General features: G+C 40.8%; 1 protein-coding gene across 5 annotated transcripts in view; it reads left to right on the top strand.

Moving 5' to 3' along the window:
• EML6 (EMAP like 6) overlaps positions 1 to 21,642 on the top strand; it is a 274,778-nt gene that overhangs the window by 223,614 nt on the left and 29,522 nt on the right. For 4 of the 5 annotated variants that reach the window (XR_010662346.1, XR_010662347.1, XR_010662348.1 and 1 more), the window contains exons 26-28: positions 2,457 to 2,633; positions 11,174 to 11,375; positions 11,470 to 11,596. Coding sequence is in view for 2 of the 5 variants with exons in the window: in XM_065929281.1 (XP_065785353.1) it covers positions 2,457 to 2,633; positions 11,174 to 11,375; positions 11,470 to 11,596 (506 nt within the window). In the remaining 3 variants the exon portion in view is untranslated. The remainder of the gene's footprint in view (positions 1 to 2,456; positions 2,634 to 11,173; positions 11,376 to 11,469; positions 11,597 to 21,642) is intronic. The other variant, XM_065929282.1, reaches the window with a different exon arrangement.

The raw sequence follows: 21,642 nt of genomic DNA, 5'->3' as shown, positions 1-21,642 counted from the left end.
ATACACATTCTTTAATGCTCCATTTTAAATGCAGTTTCTAAAAAAAATAAATAAATGCAGTTTCTGTAGCTTCTGACAAGTTAGACATATGCCTCCCCCAGATAGCATGGTGTTCAGATCTGGCCAAGGGTGTTCTGTTGGGGTGACTATAGGGTGAGCAAGACCAGCTCACCCCCATTCCTCCCTGTAGAATGAGTCCAGGAAAGGTGCCACCCAAGGAGGGTGTCAGAAATGAAATCTCGTATCTATAAGGGAGTCCATGACCAGAAGCCCATTTCTGGAACCAGAGTGGGGGGTTCCCTGCTTCTCTTCATGTGAAGATCAGTTGAGGATGTCATAAGGAGTTGGGGAGACTCCACTTGCAGCTCAGAAGACTGAGGTAGTTATGGGGGAACCACCTCACGTCACCTCGGTCTGTGGCCTTGCTTGAGCACCCAAACTCACTGGGCGAACCACCGTTTTTTGGTTCCAATTCTACATGTGTCCAGAAGAAACACAGAATATTAAATGAGAAATTTGAGTGACTAAAATATGTTTAGCACCTCCTCACAGTGTGACTCAAATCCTAGCTGCATCTTGTCATTTCCCTTCCAGGCAGTGGTGCCAAGCAGGAAACAACAGAAATGGAAGGTGAGGTACATTAACAACGTGCCAAGCAGCTTCCAAATCCACAGAGAGCAATCTGGCCTTTCATTTTAGCTACAGCTCTCTAATGAGTTTTTATAGCTTTTTAAACAGTGCTTCAAAGTGCTTGTGTGTAGAAACTGTACTGTTAAGGTACACTAGTAGGTCTTGAATGAAAGTAAATAAAATCATATTCCCCTGGGAAAGTCTAATCCACAGTGGCGGTAGTACTGTTATTATTTTCCTTTTAAAATAAGGAAAGAAAAGCCTTGATTTTTTTCAGAATTAAACATATTTGAATTGCGAATCTTCCTGTCCGTGAACTTCAGATAAAACAGTTTTAAAGGATAAAACGTATATTCATGCAACAGAGTATGAACATCTCTTCCAGTTTTTAAGATGGTCTCTCTAGAGCATAAAGAATATTAAGCTAGCTGCAGAATCTTATTGCTCTTTCCTCCAAGGAAGCAGTCCTTTTAAAAGTTCTGTCCTGTGCCTTTTTAAAATACTTTGCTAAACGATCAGCCCCATTGATCAGTCTAGCTCAGTGGTTCTCAATTTGCCCTCTCTCCCAGGGATATTTGACAATGTTTGGGGACAACCTGGGGAGGTGGTGCTACTGGTATCAAGTGGGCCGAGGACAGGGATGCTGCTAAACAGGCAGGACAGCTCCTGAACACACATAATTATCTAGCCTGGAATGTCGATAGAGCTGATCGTGAGAAACCCTGATTTAGCTTATGGCATTTTGATGTTTGTTCAGTTGCTAAGTCATGTCTGATTCTTTGTGACCCCATGGACTCCAGCATGCCAGGCTTCCCTGTCCTTCGCTATCTCCCAGAGTTTGCTCAAACTCATGTCCATTGAGTCAGTGATGCCATCCAACCATTTCATCCTCTGTCACCCTCTTCTCCTTTTGCCGTCAATCTTTCCCAGCATCAGGGTCTTTTCTAATGAGTCAGTTCTTTGCATCAGGTGGTCAATGTATTGGAGCTTCAGCATCAGTCCTTCAAATGAATATTCAGGACTGATTTCCTTTAGGATGGACTGGTTTGATATCCTTACTGTCCAAGGGACTCTCAAGAGTCTTCTCTAACACCACTGTTCAAAAGCATCAATTCTTCAGCACTCAGCCTTTGTTATGGTCCAACTCTCACCTCCATACGTGACTACTGGAAAAACTGTATCTTTGACTATATGGACCTTGTCAGTAAAGTGCTATCTTTGCTTTTTAATGCTCTATGTAGGTTTGTCATAGCTTTCCTTTCAAGGTGCAAGCGTATTTTAATTTCATGGCTCTTTTAATTTCACAATTTCGTGTCTTTTAATTTCATGACTCTTTGAGACCCAATGGGCTGTAGCCTGCTAGGCTCCTTTGTCCATGGATTTCTCTAGGTAAGAATACTGCAGTGGGTAGCCATTCCTTTCTGCAGGAGATCTTCCCAGCCCAGGGATCAACCCTGGGTCTCCCACATTGCAGGCATATTCCTTACTGTCTGAGCCACTAGGGAAGCCCCAGCTTAGGGCATATGCAATGATAAATATCTAGGTGAGAATTAAAAACCTTTATTACTGTCAGGTGTCCACAGTTGAAACGTGTTCATTTTATCTAGGGGAGCATATATGGAGGCTTGACTGCAGTGTTGGTTTATCGAGACAATATATATGCCACTTTAAAAATGCAGCTGAGAATTTTAGGCACCTCAACATACAGAATACCCGGTGTTAGCAAAGTCATCATTTAGAACTATTCAACCTCGATTTGTTTCCTTTAAATAAAACAAAAAGATCTCTGGGTTGTACAAAATATATTAATTTTCCTTCTTTTCAAGATTGAGAAGATAGAATGGGACACGTGGACCTGTGTGCTGGGGCCCACCTGTGAGGGCATCTGGCCAGTGCATAGCGACGTGACTGATGTAAATGCTGCCAGCCTCACCAAAGACTGTTCCCTCTTAGCCACAGGAGATGACTTTGGTTTCATTAAACTTTTCTCATATCCTGTCAAGGTAATATTGCATGTTTACTATACTTATTTGCTCAGTTTCAAATAATAACCCCAAATCTATCTATTGTATTTAAGTGGATTTTTAAATATCAAAGGAGTAAGTAATCAATATTGTTATCTACAGTTATTTACATTTGCAGTTGTACAGTTATCTACATCATGGTTATTTATGCCCATAGAAACCTTGGTGACCTTATGTTTACTAGTTTGAGTCAGAGTCTCATGGTGTAGAATTCTTCCCTGAAAGTCTGTCAGTGGACATCAGATCCAACATCTCACGAACTGCAAAGTAAGAATTTTCTTTACAACTTGGCCTGGCACTTTTACTAGCCTACTTCTAGAAATGAAGAATTGACTACTGCCCAAGGTAGCGCAGTTCATTTTTAAATCACTCCATTGTTAAAATGCTTTGTGCTAGATAGAGCTGATTTTTGTTTTCCTTTAGCCAAAGTTCTACCTTCTGAACTGTTGTTGAATAAGTCCAGTCTTCTGATAGCTTTCATGTGTGGGAAGATTGTATTTGACCCCCTGAAGTCACATTTTCTCCAGTCTAAACATCCAGTTCCTTCAGTAACAAACTGTCTAGCTGGCTCCTCCTCTGTTTTATCAATTCCATTAAATTTTTTGTTGTTTCTTCTTTTAGTTTTATTGAGATATAACTGACATGCAGCAATGTATAAGCTTAAGGTGTCCTTGATGATTTGACTTAGATACCTTATGAAATGATTATCACCATAAGTTTAGCGAGCATCTGTCATCTAAACAGCGACAAAACAACAGAAAAATAGATGTTTTTCCTTGTGATGAGAACTCTTGGGATTTATTCTATTAACAACTTTCATTATAATATACAGCAGAATTAGCATAATATTGCATCCCTGATATTTATTTATCTTCTAACTGGAAGTTTGTACCTTTTGGTAACTACAAATTGGTCTCTCTTTCCAAGAGTTTATTTATTTGTTTGTTTTGAAGTATAGTTGACTTACACCACTGTGTTAGTTCAGATATTATGTTATTATTGACTATATTCCCCCACTCTGCTCACTTCATCCTCATGACTCATTTATTTTGTAACTCTTAATCTCCCTTATCCATCTCAATTCCATTTCAAAGTAACTCCTCTAGGACCAAATTCAGGTCCTTCCAGGTTGCTGCAGATGGCATTATTTCATTCTTTGCAGTGGCTGAGTAAAATGTCATTGTATATATGAGCCATATCTTCTTTATCCATCATCTGTTGATGGACATTTAAGTTGTTTCCATGTCTTTGCTATTGTAAATAGTGCTGCAGTGAACACTGGGGTGCATGCATCCTTTCAAACCGTATTTTTCTTTCGATATATGCCAAAGAGTGGGGTTGCTGAATCATATAGTAGCTCTATTTTTAGTTCCTTAAGGAACCTCCATATTATTCTCCATAGTGGCTGTACACCTAAAACTAACACAACATTATTATCAACTGGACTCCAATATAAAATAAAAATTAAAAAAAAAAAAAGTGCTTCAGATGCAGTCTGATCAGCTCAGGGTTCATCTCAGTAGGACTCTTATCTTCTTGTTTTGACTTTATTTTTGTATTTAATCAAAGAAAGATGGCATCAGCTCTTTTGGCTGCCATACCACACAATTGAATCATAGATATTATTCCCCAAAATGGTAAGGTTGTCCCCCCTCTTGGACTTACACAACTAATCTTCTAAAATCTGAGTACACAGCTTTGTATTTGTACCAAATAAGATATATTTTGTTTATTTTCCCACATAAACATATTTTGTTTATGTTTCAACCTATCAACATCTTTGAAATGCCTTTCCAAAGTATTTATTTACTTTCCCTTTCAGCATCACATCATTCTCTGATTTCAGGAGTGTGAGTTCCAAATCATAGAAGGAAAAAAAAAGACTCGAACAACCAAGTACCACCACCAAGAGCCCCCTTTCAATTTGGCATTCTGTTACTTAATACATACATATTAGTAACAGGCATTTAAATCTGTCTGACCCTGCCATCATGGAGCTCATATTTCTATCTCTAGTCTGATAAGATATCATTAAAACTTAGCAAACATCTTGCTGAAAGCCAGATTATGTCTCTGGTATTTTTAATCTCTCCTAAACAAACCAACCAATAAAAGATATGCAATTAGTTCACTGTGAAACCCTGTTGTCGCCTAGTCATCATTACTTTTCCAAGTGCTTATCAACCTTCTGTGTAATAATTCACCCTAGAATTTTCCAGGGATTGCATCAACTCATGAGTCAGTATGTGCCAGAGTCTACAAGTTTTCCCTTTTGGATCTGGGAACTTTTTTTTTTTTTTTTGGATGCTACTTCTCCTGGCTTCCAAACTCTCAACCGTTACTGACCTTATTTCTGTAATTACATTTGAAGGTGTCTGCACTCAAGGACATGAGCTCTCTTTGGACCTCTCTGGTTTGAGGAGCATCCCCTTTAATAGAGGCGATCATTAAATCTGCTCCCTGTTCATATTAAGCCATCTGAAGTAAGCAGTGTTCCTAACTATTCTCTTTTTCTTCTAGCCCTAAATATATCTTTAAAATCCTTTCTAGGTGTCTTAGCTTTTTATTTTTGCTTTCCTGAAACTGTACTAAAGTTGTCTGTAGAATATTTTTGTGTTCATCCCTGGTTATTTGCTCCTGCTTCTGTTACTTGTACATTTAAAACCTGAATACATCAACTCCCTCTTCAGCCACTTTGGATTCTTTAGATGGCTTCTTCTTGCCTTATTCATTTGTTAATGTCTCCTCAGAATATCATTTTGGGGAGCCTTTTCTAATATACACTTCTGAATGTGCCCCGTGCTCCTTTCACTGTCCATCTAGAAGCTACTTGGTAGCCTTCTCCCAGTGATTCACCACGTTACTATCACCTCCCAGCCCTTTCTATTTGATAAGAGTTCAGTTCTACATTGCAGTTTTCCTTACTACTTCTACATTTTTTGAAATGAGACTTCCAGCAGGACAAGTCAAGTTAGTGCTACCCTGGTTTTAGTGGACTGAGGTCTGGGCAGGTGTTTAGATACCTGAAATCCTCATGATACTATTGCATCATGTTCCGGAGCCAGATTTATTGTTTGTCTTGGGAGCTCATCACCCACATCCCTAGTGTGACCAAGAAGACTGTCTCCCGCAGTAATTTTGAGGTGTGTTCCTTCAACTCCTGGAGTTCCGGAAGACTCCGTAGGGACAACCCCAGGAACAAGGGTGGGGGGGGCAACTGGAGGGGTGCTGAGGTTCCCCTCCTTCTCCAGAGACACTCTATGTTTTTGCCTTTTATACATTGAGCTTCTATGTAAGATTTTCCCCAAGATTTTGTTGTGAAATTTTCAAGCATACAGGAAAGCTGAAAGAATGATAGAGTGAACTCCTAGAAACCCACCATTTAGATTTTGTAATTCGAAGTAAATTGTTGACATCAGAATACTTACCCCTAATTGTTTCAATTTGCATATCATTAATTAGAGTTCATTTTTTTAGTTTTTTTTTTTTAAGTAAATTTTATGTATGGTTGAGATGCACCAATTTTAAGGTTCCTTTTGAAAAACTTTGACAAACACATACACCTGAATTATCCAAGTAAGTCAGTCAGTCAATTCATTCGCTCAGCTGTGTCCGACTCTTTGTGACCCCATGGACTGCAGCACACCGGGCCTCCCTGTCCATCACCAACTCCCAGAGTTTACTCAAACTCATGTCCATTGAGTCGGTGATGCCATCCAACCATCTCATCCTATTGTCCCTTTCTCCTCCCACCTTCAGTCTTTCCTAGCATCAGGGTCTTTTTCAAATGAGTCAGTTCTTCACATCAGGTGGCCAAAGTATTGGAGTTTCAGCTTCAGCATCAGTCCTTCCAATGAATATTCAGGACCGATCTTCTTTAGGATGGACTGATTGGACCACCTTGCAATCCAAGGGACTCTCCAGAGTCTTCTCCAACACCACAGTTCAAAAGCATCAATTCTTCAGCTCTCAGCTTTCTTTATAGTCCAACTCTCACATCCATACATACATGACTACTGGAAAAACCACACCTTTGCCTAGATGGACCTTTGTTGGCAAAGTAATGTCTCTGCTTTTCAATATGCTGTCTAGGTTGGCCATAACTTTTCTTCCAAGGAGCAAGCATCTTTTAATCCAAACTTCTATCAAAATATAGAACAGTATCATCATCCCAGGAAGTCCCCCCATGCTAACTTCTAGGCACTCTCCACCACCCCCCCCCCGCCGCCGCCAGCCACCTTCAGATGAAAAAACTATTCCGATGTTGTTTTTGTTTTTGTTACCATAGATTAGCTTTCCCTGTTTCAGAACTTCATATAAATGGAATGATCAATTAGGAACCATTTTATTTCTGACTTCTTTCACTCAGATAATATTTCTGAGATTTCTTCATGTTGTGTGTAACAATGTTGTTGTTGTTTAGTCACTACGTCATGTCTGACTCTAAATAAGGCTAAGTCATGTCTGGCTCTCAATAATCCTATCCTTTCCTTTTTATAGCTGAGTAAAATTCTATTGTGTGGATATAGCAGTTTGTTTATCCACCCAGCCATCAGTAGACACATGCTTTTCCTGTGTTTGGTTATAATGAAGTTGCAGTGAACATTTTTGGACACATCTATGTGGACATATATTTTTTTTCTTTCTTTTAAGTAAATATATGGGAGTGGAATTTCTGTGTTATTGGGGAAAATGTGTGTTTATCTTTTTAAGAAACTGCCAGATCTTTTTCCAAAACAGTTGTATCATTTTATGTTCTCACCAAAAATGTCAGATTTCTAGTTGCCAATTTGACGTTGTCAGACTTATAAAATTTAGCTGTCTTGAGGAGTAAATAGCGTGATCTTACTGTGTTTATAACTTACGTTTCCCTGGTGACTAATCGTGCTAAGCATTTTTCGTTTGCTTATTGGCCATTTGTGAAATGTTTGTAAAAATCTTTTGTCCACTATTTTAAATTGAATTATTTATCTTTTTATTCTTGAGTTCTACTGTGTGAGATTTGATTGAAGAAGTTCCATAATTTAAAAGCATTTGAAAACCAGTCAAATATAAACCACTTTGATAGTATCACTTCTCTCCTTTCTTTTTTTTTTTTTTTAAATCTGATTTTCCTGGTATTCTTTCCTTCCCAATTTGATGAACCAAGCTGGAGAACATTTCTAGATGTATAGTCATACTCCTCCAGTGCTCTGGGTGTGTTGGCCACACTTCATCTGTTATGGACGGAATGTTTTTGTCCCCACTATACTTCCTATGTTAAAGCCCTAACGTCCAATGTGGCTGGATATGTAGAGAGGGCATTTATAGAAACACCTAAGGTTAAATGAGGTCATAAATGTGGGTCTCTGATCCGATGAGATTAGTGTCCATATAAGAAGAGACACCAATGAGCTCACTCGCTCTCCCCATGCACACACATGCTGAAGAGGAAAGGCTAGATAGACAGTTTCTCCGTGCTCATATAAGGGGTCCACAAGCCGGGGCAGGAGCCCACACCAGGAGTCAAATTGGCTGGCACCTTGGTCTTAAACTTCCCAGCCTGCAGAACTGTGTGGAATAAAATTCTGTTGTGTAAGCCACATGTGGCATTTTTCATGGCAGCCCTACCAAACTAGACACCATGCTGTTGCAGTGTTCTCACACTGAGTATCATGTCGTCAAGTCTTGGTGACGCCTGCAAGACCATATCATCATCACAGAGCTCTCTGTCCAAAATTCAAGTTCCACTTGTTAGACTCTAATATCATGTCTTCTTCTTAACCCTTTTCCTTGTTCTCCTTTCCTCTGAGTTAGTAGATCTCTCTTCTAGGCATTTTTTCTATCCATGTCTTACATAGGCACTTTTACAATTTAAAATCTTGATGTGGGGACTAGTCCCCTGACAATCATATTGTCTCCACATTTGTTTCCAAAGTAGAGTCCATAAAATAGACTCTACTTTGTCAGAGCCCAGCCATTTGTCCACTACCTTAAACCACACCCCAGAAAAACTGATGCTGTCCTTTAACACCATCCATCTTCTTCCCATAACCTCCCTTCCTTTCCAAAGCTGTTCCCCTTCAGTCTACCAGAGAGGCTACAATACCACCATGTTGCTTACATTTTAAAAATGTAAATGTTTACTTTTTTTAAAAAATTCACCCTCCAGTTCTTAAGTGTCCTTCTCATAATGTCAAAGGCTCTAGAGAAAGATTCATCAAAGAGGAATCTTGTGTGTAGAATTTTACAGACAGAGAAACTGTGCGTAAAATGTTATAAACATGGAAAGGGTACATAGCTTTCATCAGATTCTCACGAATTTCTTCTTAAAAGCAGTTAACAACAAGCACTCTGAAGACATATTTCAGATTCTCTATTCTTTCATGACTCAGTGGAAGAGGAAGATTGTGGTTATGAGTCCTGATGGTTGTTACAAAAGTGCCTATTTTGGCAGGATGACCCAGAAAGACAGCTCATCTGACCCAGCTGTGCCAGGCCTCCAGGAGGCTCCACCCATAGGCCCTCAGGGAACTGCCAAACACCCTGCTCCAGGGGGAGCAGCTGGCTTCCTGGAACCTTCTAGTAGCTGTGTCAATTCCCATTGTTCTGTGGAGCAGGGATCTGGTTTCCTATTCTGAGAACCTTGAATCATCTCTACGGGAATAATCTCAGCTTTGTTAAACAACTTCAGTGACTTAGAACTTTTTCCTTTTTCTCTTTCTGCTCTGTGTCACTTTCTTTCCCCCTGCAGCCTAATTCTGATCATTTTAGAGTGTTTTTTTCCTTTATATCTTTCCTTTTGAATTCTTCTACCTAGATGCAGGAGTAGAGAGAGGAATTTCTCAAGCTCTTTCACTTTCTCTGCTTCTCAAGAGACCAACTTGCATTTGTAGCGGGTCAAGATGGGTCGCTTCCCGCTTCCAGCAGGAAGACCAGCAGGACACGTGGCTGTCACCACTCTGACCATCCTCTCTGTTTCCATGCCTTCTGGGTCTCACATGGTCACACAGTGGCTTCCTTAGAAATCCTTACTTGGCTCTGCCATTTTCTCTAGCAAATAGTGGCTCTGGAGGGCTTCCTAGAAATGCTGCCTGCCTGCTTGCTTCCTAGTCTGTCTAGACTCCGTACTCTGCTGAGGGGTGGGCAGTTCCACTCAGCTGTCAGGTAGGAGTCAGCCAAATACACAGAGATCGTGACCATGAGTATTTCAAAGTCACGTACTGCCCTGCCCTGCCCGTGTCTCCTGCCATGCGTCTGCGCTGGTTTCAGGTTTCCCAGCCCGCCCGTCCAAAACTCTCTGGAAGCCTCTTGTCAACGACTGAATAAAGTTTTCATCTGAGACACCAATGCCCCCTGCATGACCTCAGAAAGTTCATGTGGCTTCCCACGTTGCATAAGGTATTCCCTGGGAGTCGCTGAGAGGATGGAAAGTCTCTCCCTCTTTCGGTGCTCCCACTGAAGCTATTTTTGCCAGGCTGTGGCTCATGCCCTGAAAATGGAAGCTGGTCTCTGGTGCCAGCCTGGGCTTCTCACTGCTTGTTAGGACTACCCGGACGAGAATAGCTGCTCTCACCTCACTCAGCCTTTCCCACTGGGGTGGTGTGGCTTGGGTGCCACTGAAGAGCTTTCAATAGAGAGTAATAAATCGGGTTCTATTTATTTGGTTATGTTTGGCTTTTTAAAAGTTTGACCTACTCTAATAAGTTCAATACATATGGATTTAATTTTATTTTAATTTTTCAGATATAACCTGAAGGTTGTTTAATTGTGGAACTTTTTTGGGGGGGTTATATTTGTTTAAAAGGAGCTTACTTTGGTTTTTTGTGTGTGTGTTTTTTTTAAGGTGACTTGTCAACCTGTTTATTAATTGTATTTTTTCAGTTTATGTTCTTTCTTTTTGGGAGTTTTGTTGTTTGTTTTTTCCCTTCTCTTTGAGCTCACTTTGTTTTAACATCAATTTACTTGAGTGCTTCTAGTGTTAGAAGTTGTTTCCAGTGTCCGTGACAGAAACTGTTGCCTTGCTTTTAAATCTTCCTTGCTGCCCCAGGATCATAAGAAGGCCCTGCTCGTCTGTCACAACCTGGACTGTGGTAGAAAAGGCACTGAGGGGGATGACCCGGGAGACTCTTTGATCTCAAATGTCAGCCAGACTCACCATCCGGAGTTCACACTAGACACCTGTGGAGAGCAGACGTCTGACATCTGAGAGAGGCAGAAACAAGCTTTTTATCCTTCCTCAGGCTAATTTGTCAGGTGTCCAGAAATAGGTTCTATGGTTTACACTTCATTCATTCCCTCACAGACTATTTGTTGAGAACTTACAGTGAGGCAGAATATGTTTTAGGGAAGAGAGCTAGTCCTTGCCCTCATGGAGTTTATACTCTAGAAAAACGTAGGGAAATTACCACTCATGTGAACTGTTTTATTTGTAGCCTGTAGAAGGCACTCTAGACAATAACATGGATGAAATAGCCCGGAAACTAGAATAATGAGACTCCGAGTCCGAGCGGGGTCATCGCTGTTTTCTGACACCGCAGGGCCAGCATGCGAGGTTTAAGAAGTACGTGGGGCACAGCGCCCACATCACCAACGTGAGGTGGCTGCACAACGACTCTGTGCTGCTCACCGTGGGCGGCGCTGACACGGCCCTGATGATCTGGACGCGGGAGTTTGTGGGGACCCAGGAGAGCAAGTTGGTGGACAGCGAGGAGTCGGACACCGATGCAGAGGAGGATGGAGGTGAGCTCAGTGTCACGTGCCTACCCTGCCTTCCTCCACCCGCTCCTGCACCATCGCAAACCAGCTCTCCTCCTGTGTCTTTCTGTCGTTTGAGGCTATGACAGTGACGTCGCTAGAGAAAAGGCTATTGATTACACCACCAAGATCTATGCTGTGAGCATCAGGGAAATGGAAGGCACCAAACCGCACCAGCAAATGAAAGAAGTTTCGGTGGAAGAAAGGTATGCTGTCTCCGGGTTTGCTTGCACTTATGACGCCTGATGACAAGAAACTCATTGAAACCAGAGCGCATTTTCTTTGCCCCCAAAGTTGCTACTTAAGCCCATCTTTATTTTTGTGTATGCACAGAGTCTTCACCTGTACACAGGCTTGAGCTGAAGGAAGTTTCCTACAGCCTTCAATATGAGGGAAGGGTGGGTTACAGTTTGCAGAAGTTGTTTATGGAAAATTACTTGATGAGACGTGAGATTTGATGAGACTACCAGTCTTCCCTTTGCCTAGAGAGGTTGTCAGGACACCCCAAACCTATCTTGAATTGACGGCTGATGGGGGGAGCATGCTGACCAGGGAGGTAGAAGGGAAGGCAGGCTTCTAAAGTCCTGGAGGAATACTTGTGGGCTATGAAAAATAATTTTCCATTCTGCCAGAGTCTCTGCACTACACCATACTACCTGGTGTGCCTTCTCTTACTGTGTCTTCACCTGCCCAGATTTGTTCAGGCTTGTTTGATCATTCCAGGCCTAACCAAAGTGATTTCATTGCTGTGGATCCTCTGTGTAGAATGAGGGTTTCTGTTATTATTTTGGGCCTTTCTGATGTGCCATTGTATGTATTGGTAAAACACTTAAGGATTTCTCTAAAAAGAATGTTCATAATTACTACAATTACTTAATCTACCATATTCATACTAAGGAGGATAAAGAGTGAATAAAAACTCTAGCATGTAAACAGAATTTCATGGATCTCAAAGATGTTTAAGAATTCTGTGTGGGTTCTTTCCATTGACATAGGTTCAGTGTTCACAAGTACCCTGGTCCCATGATGTATTATTAATAGGATTCAAGTTGTTTTGCATTTAGTATGGCTTCTCTGGAAGCTCAGTCGGTAAAGAATCTGCCTGCATTGCAGGAGACCTAGGCTCCATCCCTGAGTTGGGAAGATCCCCTGGAGAAGGAAATGGCAAATCACTCCAGTATCCTTGCCTGGAAAATCCCATGAACAAAGGAACCTGGTGGGCTGCAGTCCATGGGATCACAAAAAGTTGGGCACTACTAAGCAAATAACACTTTCACTTTCATGGCTTTCTGACTAGTAATAAATATTTAATAAATCTGCTCTATTACCTTTTAGTATTAGGTAGAAATTTAAATACAAAGAAATAAAATAGCATTTCCCTTCCTGCTTGAGTCCGGTGCCAGATGTTAAAATAAGCCTAATAAATGGTGGGTGTGCTACAGGCAAGAAGATTGAACTGATGCAAAAATATTCCTAATTCTTTCCTAGCATCTTGGTTAAATGTTACTAGGCGAGTTCAGAGTTCTCTTTTGATTAAAAATTTTAGAGATTTTTCTGCAATAATTTGTAAATTATAATTGATTTTACTTGCAGCATGGTTTTTTAGTGGCCACAAAGAGGAAATGTTTTTAAAGGACCTAATTCTAAGAATAAAGAAAATTTGTAAAAGATCATAAGCACGTAATACATGAATAAGCATCTCACCTAAATGTGCTGTGCTTAGTCCTTCAGTCATGTCCAGTTCTTTGCAACCCCGTGGACTGTAGCCCACCAGGCGCCTGTGCCCATGGGGACTCTCCAGGCAAGAATACTGTAATGGGTTGCCATGCCCTCTTCCAGGGGATCTTCCCAACCCAGGGATGAACCCTAGTCTCCCACGTTACAGGCAGCTTCTTTACTATCTGAGCCACCAGGGAAGCCCTCCCCCCCATACCTAAATAATCCACTCTAAAAAACATTTGGCCCAAATTACACATTCTTTAAAAAAATAAAAAACATTACCCAACTTCTTCAATTTCATATAACATTATGAAATGAGTTGACTTGGCTATTATTTCAAGGTTGCTTCTGGCTGATTGCTACAACCTAGTGATTCATCATGCTTAGATGTTGACTGGCCACTAGACATAGAAATCTAATCACATTCCTAAGTCCAAACACTATAGTTAGTTTCTAACCTATAGTGAGGTTCACCTGAACCTCTTTTGGTCTTGCTGTCTCTTTGGGCAGGTCTATAAAAATCTCATACCTGCCCAATTTAGGAAGAGGTAAGAAAGTTGACTCAGTGGGTAAAGCATTCGCCTGCAGTGCAGGAGACACAGGAGATGCAGGTTCGATCTCTGGGTAAGGATGATGCCCTGGAGAAGGAAATGGTGACCCACTCCAATATTGTTGCCTGAAAAATCCCATGAAAAGAGGAGGCTGGCAGGCTACAGTCCAAAAGGTGACAAAGAGTTGGACACAACTGAGTGACTAAGGTTGGCAAGAAAGGTAAAGGTAGAGAGGACCCTAAAAATTTTGAGTCTTAAAATCCAGAATTTTGAAGTTGCCTTATTTTTTTCATCACACAAAATTGTCATAGATTAGCATACACAGAATTAACTTTTTTTTTTTAAATACCAAAGATAAAAAGTGCTTCATGGGTGTTGTGAGATACAGGAGTAGACAGTTTAGTACTTTGTGCTGTGCTGTGTTTAGTCGCTCAGTCGTATCCGACTCTCTGCGACCCCTGGACTGCAGCCCGCCAGGCTCCTCTGTCCGTGGGATTCTCCAGGCAAGAATACTGGAGTGGGTTGCCATGCCCTACTCTGGCGGATCTTCCCAACCCAGGGATTGAACCCAGGTGTCCCACACTGCAGGCAGATTCTTTACCATCCAAGCCACCAGGGAAGCCCATTTTAGTACTTTACTGGCATATAAAAACAAATGGGCTTCCCTAGTAGCTCAGTTGGTAAGGAATCCGCCTGCAATGCAGGAGACCCAGTTCGATTCCTGGGTCCAGAAGATCCACTGGAGAAGGGAATGACTACCCACTCCAGTATTCTGGCTTGGAGAATTCCATGGACTGTATAGTCTTTGGGGTCACAGAAAGTCAAACACGAGTCAGTGACTTTACTTTCACCTTCAAAAGCAAATAATTCTTAGCAGGATGTGATGAAGAAAACATGTAGTGAAGAATACAATTTTAAGGTATAAAGAGGGTCCAGAGGAGTAGTCAAGCCTTTTCTATAGATAGCAGCGTCTTTGATAACTTAAAAAAGCCTTGACAGCATCAGTTCTCAGGGCGGGCTGTAGCCACACTAGGGTTCCAGCTGCACAGCATGCTGGAAGTGAAGCAGGCCCACGCCTTGGCCGGGAAGGGGCCAAGGGAGAAGGAGCCGTAAGTAGTGTCTGAGTTCGCAGCCTTCGTGGGGACAAATCAGTTCCTAATCAGAACTGAGAACGGCAGTCCCCACCCCCAGTCCTGGTCAGTAATTTAGGGGAGCTTGAATCTCAGAGATAGGACTGTAGACAGCTTATGAACTGCAGGAGAAATAGGTGCCAGGCAAGACAGGCATTCAGAGAATCTGTGAGAAAGCAGGATGAGGCAGGGAAGGGGGTAGCCCCGGGCACTCGGGGTGGGGGAGCTCCTAACAGTATCAGGCAGACAGCTCACCTGGGGTGAGCTCCCCAAAACGGGCTCCATGGGCTCCAGCAGCTGGCATGAGAGAGAGGCAGATGCTCTGGGCCTCAGATGTCGGGCCCAGGGGACCGGGACTGTCAGCCCTGACACCACTCCCTGTGACTCAAGAGGCGGAGTGGCCTTGACCTTCCCTTCACCGTTCCCCCCTGTGTGTACCTGCAAATACCCTCCTGTGCCTGTTCTAACACCTGTGCCAAGATGTGCACCAGTAAGACTAACGGGAGATAAATACTCAAGGACCACAAGAGACGTAGGCTCAGAATACCCGCTCAGGGCAGGGGGCTTATCTTGCCTCCTATCAGTGTTTCAGGCAGTTCTGCCTTCAGTTTACCTCCCTTTCCTCCTTAGAACCCATGAGATGAGTGCAGCATCTGTCATATTGAGAACAATGCCTTGAAGGCAGCTGCACATTATGCATCCCTCAGTTTTTAAGCAATTGAATTCCTAATTCCTACATTTTATGATAGTCAGAGATTAAGTAGCTGGGAGGCTTTGGGTTATGTGTTTCGGTATAATTCTATAACCTTGTGAGTTCCTATTTTTCAAAAGCCATATGATCTTCAGTGTCTGTCTTTTGAGAGGTGTAAGACTGAGACAAATGTGTAAATGCTTTCGAAAGAATACTAGGCTACACCTATTGATATGTAGTCCCTTCCAGGTGTCCACTGAGCATCCTCACTTCAGCTTTGCTCTACTACACTGGGGTCCTGGCCTCCTTGACCCAGCCACACCTGTCCAGCCAGTCCCCAGGCTTGGTGAGCTGTTGGGTTAGCCTTCCACTCAGCAGTCACATGTGGCACGTGGCTGAGGGGAGTCTAGAAGTCTCATCCAGCACTCAGAAGGCACACTTATCTTTGGTTTTCCTGTCCCAAACAGGGAGTCTGGTCTCTATTGAGGGCACATTAATTTGTTCCCCCAAATGACTGGATATTGCTTAAATTATTGTAGACCTAAAATGGAAAAAAAAACTGACTCGTTTTAAAGTCATGAAGTTATATTGATATTTTAAATATAAGTCTTTTCTGCTTTCTTTTAATAGAAGCTTTTTCCCCCTGTCTTTGATGCACCGTGTTATATATTGGATAGTCTTATCTAAAACATCAGAAATATTTCTTTTCTGGTTTTGATTCTTGGCTCAAGCTCCCTAAAGTTGGCTTCAAAGACCATAAAAATATAGGACTTCTGGTATCTTAGATAGAATTTCACAAGATTGGTAGGCAGTGACAAAAATAACCTAAATCTTTCACACTTGGTCTGAACTCCCTGTGTCAGCTGTGGCCTCAGCAAGAGAGAGAGAGATACTCTGAAAAAGAAGTCATGTGGGGAGAGCTTAATGAAAGGACAACGATGTGGGCAGGATTAAGAAGGTGGTGCGGCACCTCGGCAGTAATAATGACCAGAAGGGCAAGGGCAGGAAGCTGTTGCCCAGGTGTGGAGAAGGTGGCTATAGGAGCAGTCACCTTCCAGGAGCTGAGACCTGAGGGGAGGGTTGAAGATAATCTGAGCCCCAGAAAGGAGGTATTGAGGGAATGGATGCCTCAGTTGCATTCTCTTCTCACCTGCTGGTCTCCTGGTGCCTCTCTTTAGCTGAATCCAGTCTGTATCTGAAGGGCAAGGCAGCGCATTGATGCAGTCTGTGTCAGGCAGCCATGGAGAACACAGAGCAGAACAGAAGGGTAGACAGGAGTTATGGAAGGATGCATGGACAATACCGGCTCATTCTCCTTGAATACTTTTCTTATGGAAACTAGTATCATTATCATCGAAGAGAAATTCAGGCCACTTTAATATTGAACAGTAATTACCATCCTTTATAAATGCTTCTGGATATGTACAGGTGTTTATTATCTAATATTATAACTGTATATATATATAATCAAAGATGTCAGTAAATACATCCAAATCAATATCAAGAATTATTAGAGACACTTAAAACTTTACCTAATTTAAGTGGAACAGTTTTGATGAGCCATAGTTTTTACATCACTGTCTAGGGGTACCACAAGAATCGACTTATTAGAGAATTACAGTACAGCTTTTTAAAATCAATAACATTTAAACATCTTTGGCCCATCTCCAGAGATTTTTATTTTCACATTAAGACAAAATCAAGAAATTAGAAACTTAAAACTATAGAATTGTTTGGTACCAATATCTAGTGTTTAGTATGAATCAAAATTATCATGCAACCTGTTTTGCATCCCATGGTAACTGGGTGATCACCACAGAGGTGAATCACAAAAGGCATTTTCTTACTTTCTAGATAGGATCTAACAGTATCTCCAGATGTGTGGGATACAGTCTTTTATTAAAATACAAATATGCTGACCACACATTAGTCTTCCCAGTGGGGCCATGTCCCCACCTCTTCCTCACTTCACTGCTTAAATTAACCATCTGCATGAGGAATAGTAATAATGGAGGTTCTTATTTAGTATATTCAGTTGGACCCTGCATTCAGACAAAACCCCAAATTTATGATGAAAGAAAACATAAATACAAATTGAATTGTTTTCGTGGAAATTGGCGTTATTTACTAGCTTTTATTTTTCTAAGTGGATGTAATAGTTAGCTTAGGGATTGTTTTCTCAATGCACCTGAGTCAGCAGTCTGTATTTTTTCAGGGTCCTTTATTAAGGAGTGCTGAGGCTTGCAGCTTCTGGGGCTCTGTCCAGGGATGAATGAAAGAATGTGGGACTTAACCCTTTCTGTTTCTGAACCATCTTTATAGCATCATCTTGCCTATTATAGCATTTTCCACCTTTTACTAAAAGAAGGAGACTTAAACCCTCCAGTCTTGTTTTCTCACCTCAAAAGCTGTATAACTTATAGTCACAAATTACAAATCAAAATACCATACTAAAGCATATTTTTTCTCCTCTCAGAAAGGCCTTGGGCTTCTTGCTAGCATGTCCTGTTTATCTCAGACTGGCAAGGTCATTTTTCTTTAAAAAAAAAATTTTTTTTTGAATTAGAAAAGTTAGTTTTTAGCACTTAAATTGTATTGTCTTAGCACCAGTTTGATGTAGTTTATTTATAAATTATAGATAACTAGAAATTGCGTGTGTGTGCGTGTGTGTGTCTGTGTGCGTGGGTGTGCGTGCAGGTGTGTGCATGTGTGTGTGTCTGTGTGTGTGTGCGCGCGTACCATAACTTCTTTGTCCATTTCCTTCATTGATGGGCGCTTAGGTTGTTTCCATGTCTTGGCTGTTGTAAATAATGCTACTGTGAATATAGGGGTACAGTTACATTTTCAATTTAGTATTTTTCATTTTCTTTAAATATTCCAGAAGTGTTAATTGCCAGATCATATGGTAATTCTTATTTTCAATTTTTTGAGGCTCCTCCATACTTTTTTCCATAGTGGCTATGCCAGGTTACATTCCCACCAGCAGTGCACAAGGACTTCGTTTTCTTCACATCCATGCCAGCATTTATCTCTTTTTGATGATGACCATTCTAATGGTCATGAGGTGATGTTTCATTGTGGTTTCAGTTTGTATTTCTCCAACAACTAGTGGTGTTGAGCATCTTTCCATGTACTTATTGTCCTTCCATGGATCTTCTTTGGAGAAATGTCTATTCAGGTCCTGTGCCCACTTATAAATTAGATTACTTGGGTGTTTTTGCTTTTGAGTTGTATGAGTGTTGTATTTTGGATATTAGCTCCTTAACAATATATGGTTTGCGAATATTTTCCCATTGCATAGATTGTCTCTTCACTTTGTTGATTTCTTCTGTTGTGCAGAAGCTTTTTAGTTTACTGCAGTTCTGCTTGTTTATTTTTTATTTTATTGCTTGTCCTTTAGATGTCGTATCCAAAAAATCATTACCAAGACTTGTATCAAGGAGAGTTTTGTTCCTGTGTTTTCTTCTAAGAGTTTCATGGATTCAGGTCTTTTAAATGTCTTTAATCCATTTTCAGTTAATTTTTGTGAGTGGTGTAAGCTATGGGTCTGGTTTCATTCAGACATTATGTCTGAATGTCCAGTTATCCCAGAACCATTTATTGAAGATACTGTCTTTTCTCCATTAAGTACTCTTGGCTCCCTTGTCAAGTATTAGCTTATTGTATATGCTTAGGTTTGTATCTCGTCTCTCGATTCTGTTCCATTGGTCTATTTGTCTGCTTTTATGTTGCTACTGTATTTTTTCTGATGACTATAACTTTATAGTATATTTTGAAGTCAGGAAGTGTGATGCCTCCTGCTTTACTCTTCTTTCTCAGGAATTCTTTCACTAATCAGGGTCTTCTGTGGTTTTGTACAAATTTTAGGAGTGTATCTTCTTCCTCTTGTAAAAAGAAATGCCACTGGAATCTTGATAGGGATTGCATTAAATCTATAGATGACTTTTGTAGTAGTGACAATTTAACAATGTTCTTCTAATGCTTCGAACATGAGGTACCTTCCCATTGATTTGCTTCTTTAATTTCTTTTATTAGTCTCTCATAGTTTTCAGAGTAGAGATTTTCACCTGCAGAGTTAAATTTATTCCTAAGTATTTTGTTTTTGATGCTCTTGTAAATGTGATTGATTTCTTTCTTTTTCTGAAAGTTTGTTGTTAGTGTATAGAAACACTACTGATTTTTCTCTGTTAATTTGTATCATGTAACTTTACTGAAATCATTGATTAGATTTAACAGGTTTATGATTATCTTTAGAATTTTCTATATATAAAATCATGTTATCTAAAAATAGAGATAATTTATCCAGTTCTGATACTTAGATTTCTTTTTCTTACTTGATTACTTTAGCTAGGACTTCCAGCTATGTTGAATAGGAATATGCAAGTGGCACCCATGTCTTACTCCTGATCTTAGAGGAAAAGCTTTTAACCTTTCACCATTAAGTATGATATTTGCTATGGGTCTGTCTAATGTGGCCTTTATTTTGTTGAGATATGTTCCTTCTATTCCTAATTTGTTAAAAGTTTTTATTATGCGTGCATATTGAATTTTGTAAAATGCTTTTTCCTTGCCTATTGAGATGATCATTTACTTCTTTCCTTTCATTCTATTATCATGATGTGTCACATTGCTTGACTTGCATATGTTGAACCATCCTTGCATCCCCAGGATAAATCCCATTATTCATGGTGAATGATTCTAGTAATGTGCCGCTGAATTCAGTTTGCTAGTATTTTATTGAGAATGTTTACATCTGTATTCATCAGATATTTTGGCCTCTACTTTTCTGGTAATGTCCTTTTCTGTTTTTGGTATTAGGTTAATGCTGGTCTCATAAATGAGTTTGGGAGTGTTCTTTCCTCTTCAGTTTTTTGGAGGAGTCTGAAAAGGATTGATGTTAATTCTTCCCTAAGTGTTTGGTAGAATTCACCCAGTGAAGACATCTAATTCTGGGCTTTTTCTTCAGTGGGATGGTAACCATATTTTAAAGTAGAAATCCTCACAGTTAAAATTTTGAAATCAGTCTCTATCTTGGCTATTTTTTAAAGCAAAAGTTAGTTGATGCAAAGTTTTATATCAACTTTATTATCACTACCATTACCTCTCCAACATTTGAAACCTTTCACATGTTTCAATTTTCCTTGTTTTTTGGTTCTGGAATCTCTCTAACTTTTACAAAGGAGTTGACTTGGCGAGAGTCAGTGCAAAATTTAGCTGCTCTTGGATTTTTCTCTTACATCTAAAATCACAGTAAATAATCCAGGAAAGGGGCTGACTGTATTCTGGCAAGGGCTTCAGACAATCAGAAGTGGGATTGGTATCAGAAGTGGGATTAATGCCACTGCTTTTTCATCCTACTCATGTTTGTTAGAGGTCTGAGGATTGCCTTAAGAGTTGAACAATCACAGGACTTTGTTGTTTGCCGGATTAGATTCTCATAAATCCCCTCATCCAACGAGGATGTCAATTCTGTGAAAGCCAAATTTCTGATATACTGCTTTATCTCCAAATTGATAACAGTACCAGCACTCCATAAATATTTGTTGAATGAATGGATAAACTTCTAAACAAGATTTAGGTTGATTTCCAGTCACTAACACCCATGGATTACATATCAGTCTATGATTTTGTCAGCATCTTGTCTTTATATCCATAATCTGTCTGTAAGTGGTTGGTATCCCTGGCCCCTTCCAGCCCTCAGGTTAAAGGATTCTGCCTTTAGGCAATTGCGAACACCAGTTAAGTGGAGAGACCCTTCTCCTAACCTCCATCTCTGTGGCACTAAGGGTCATTGTCCCCTTTGGCAGGGAGAGTGTGACAGTGAGTGTTTAGGAGGGATCTAGAGGGCCAGGCAATTTCCGTGCTCAGTCACATATGCTACAAGCTTCCCTTCATGTGGTTGAAAGAGTAGTGCCTCCAACAGTTCCCATGGACAGGGAGGGACTCATCCCTGGGCACCACTGACCCATTGCAATATTCACCCACATTCGGCTGCCAGCATCTCTTAGCTTTCAGTAACCCCCACTTGTGGATCGACAGACAGGTCAGGATACTGAAGGGTGGTCTTTGTCCTCCCCCTCCCTCTAGAGCCTCACTCTGGAGAGGATGGTGTGAGCAGCCCCTAGACAGTACTGGGTCCGGGGGAGGGCATTGTATGCTGA

Source organism: Muntiacus reevesi, chromosome 3 (genome assembly GCF_963930625.1).
Source record: "Muntiacus reevesi chromosome 3, mMunRee1.1, whole genome shotgun sequence".
Taxonomy (NCBI): domain Eukaryota; kingdom Metazoa; phylum Chordata; class Mammalia; order Artiodactyla; family Cervidae; genus Muntiacus; species Muntiacus reevesi.
Note: the sequence above shows the minus strand (reverse complement) of the source record. Positions and strands in the feature narration are given on the sequence as shown.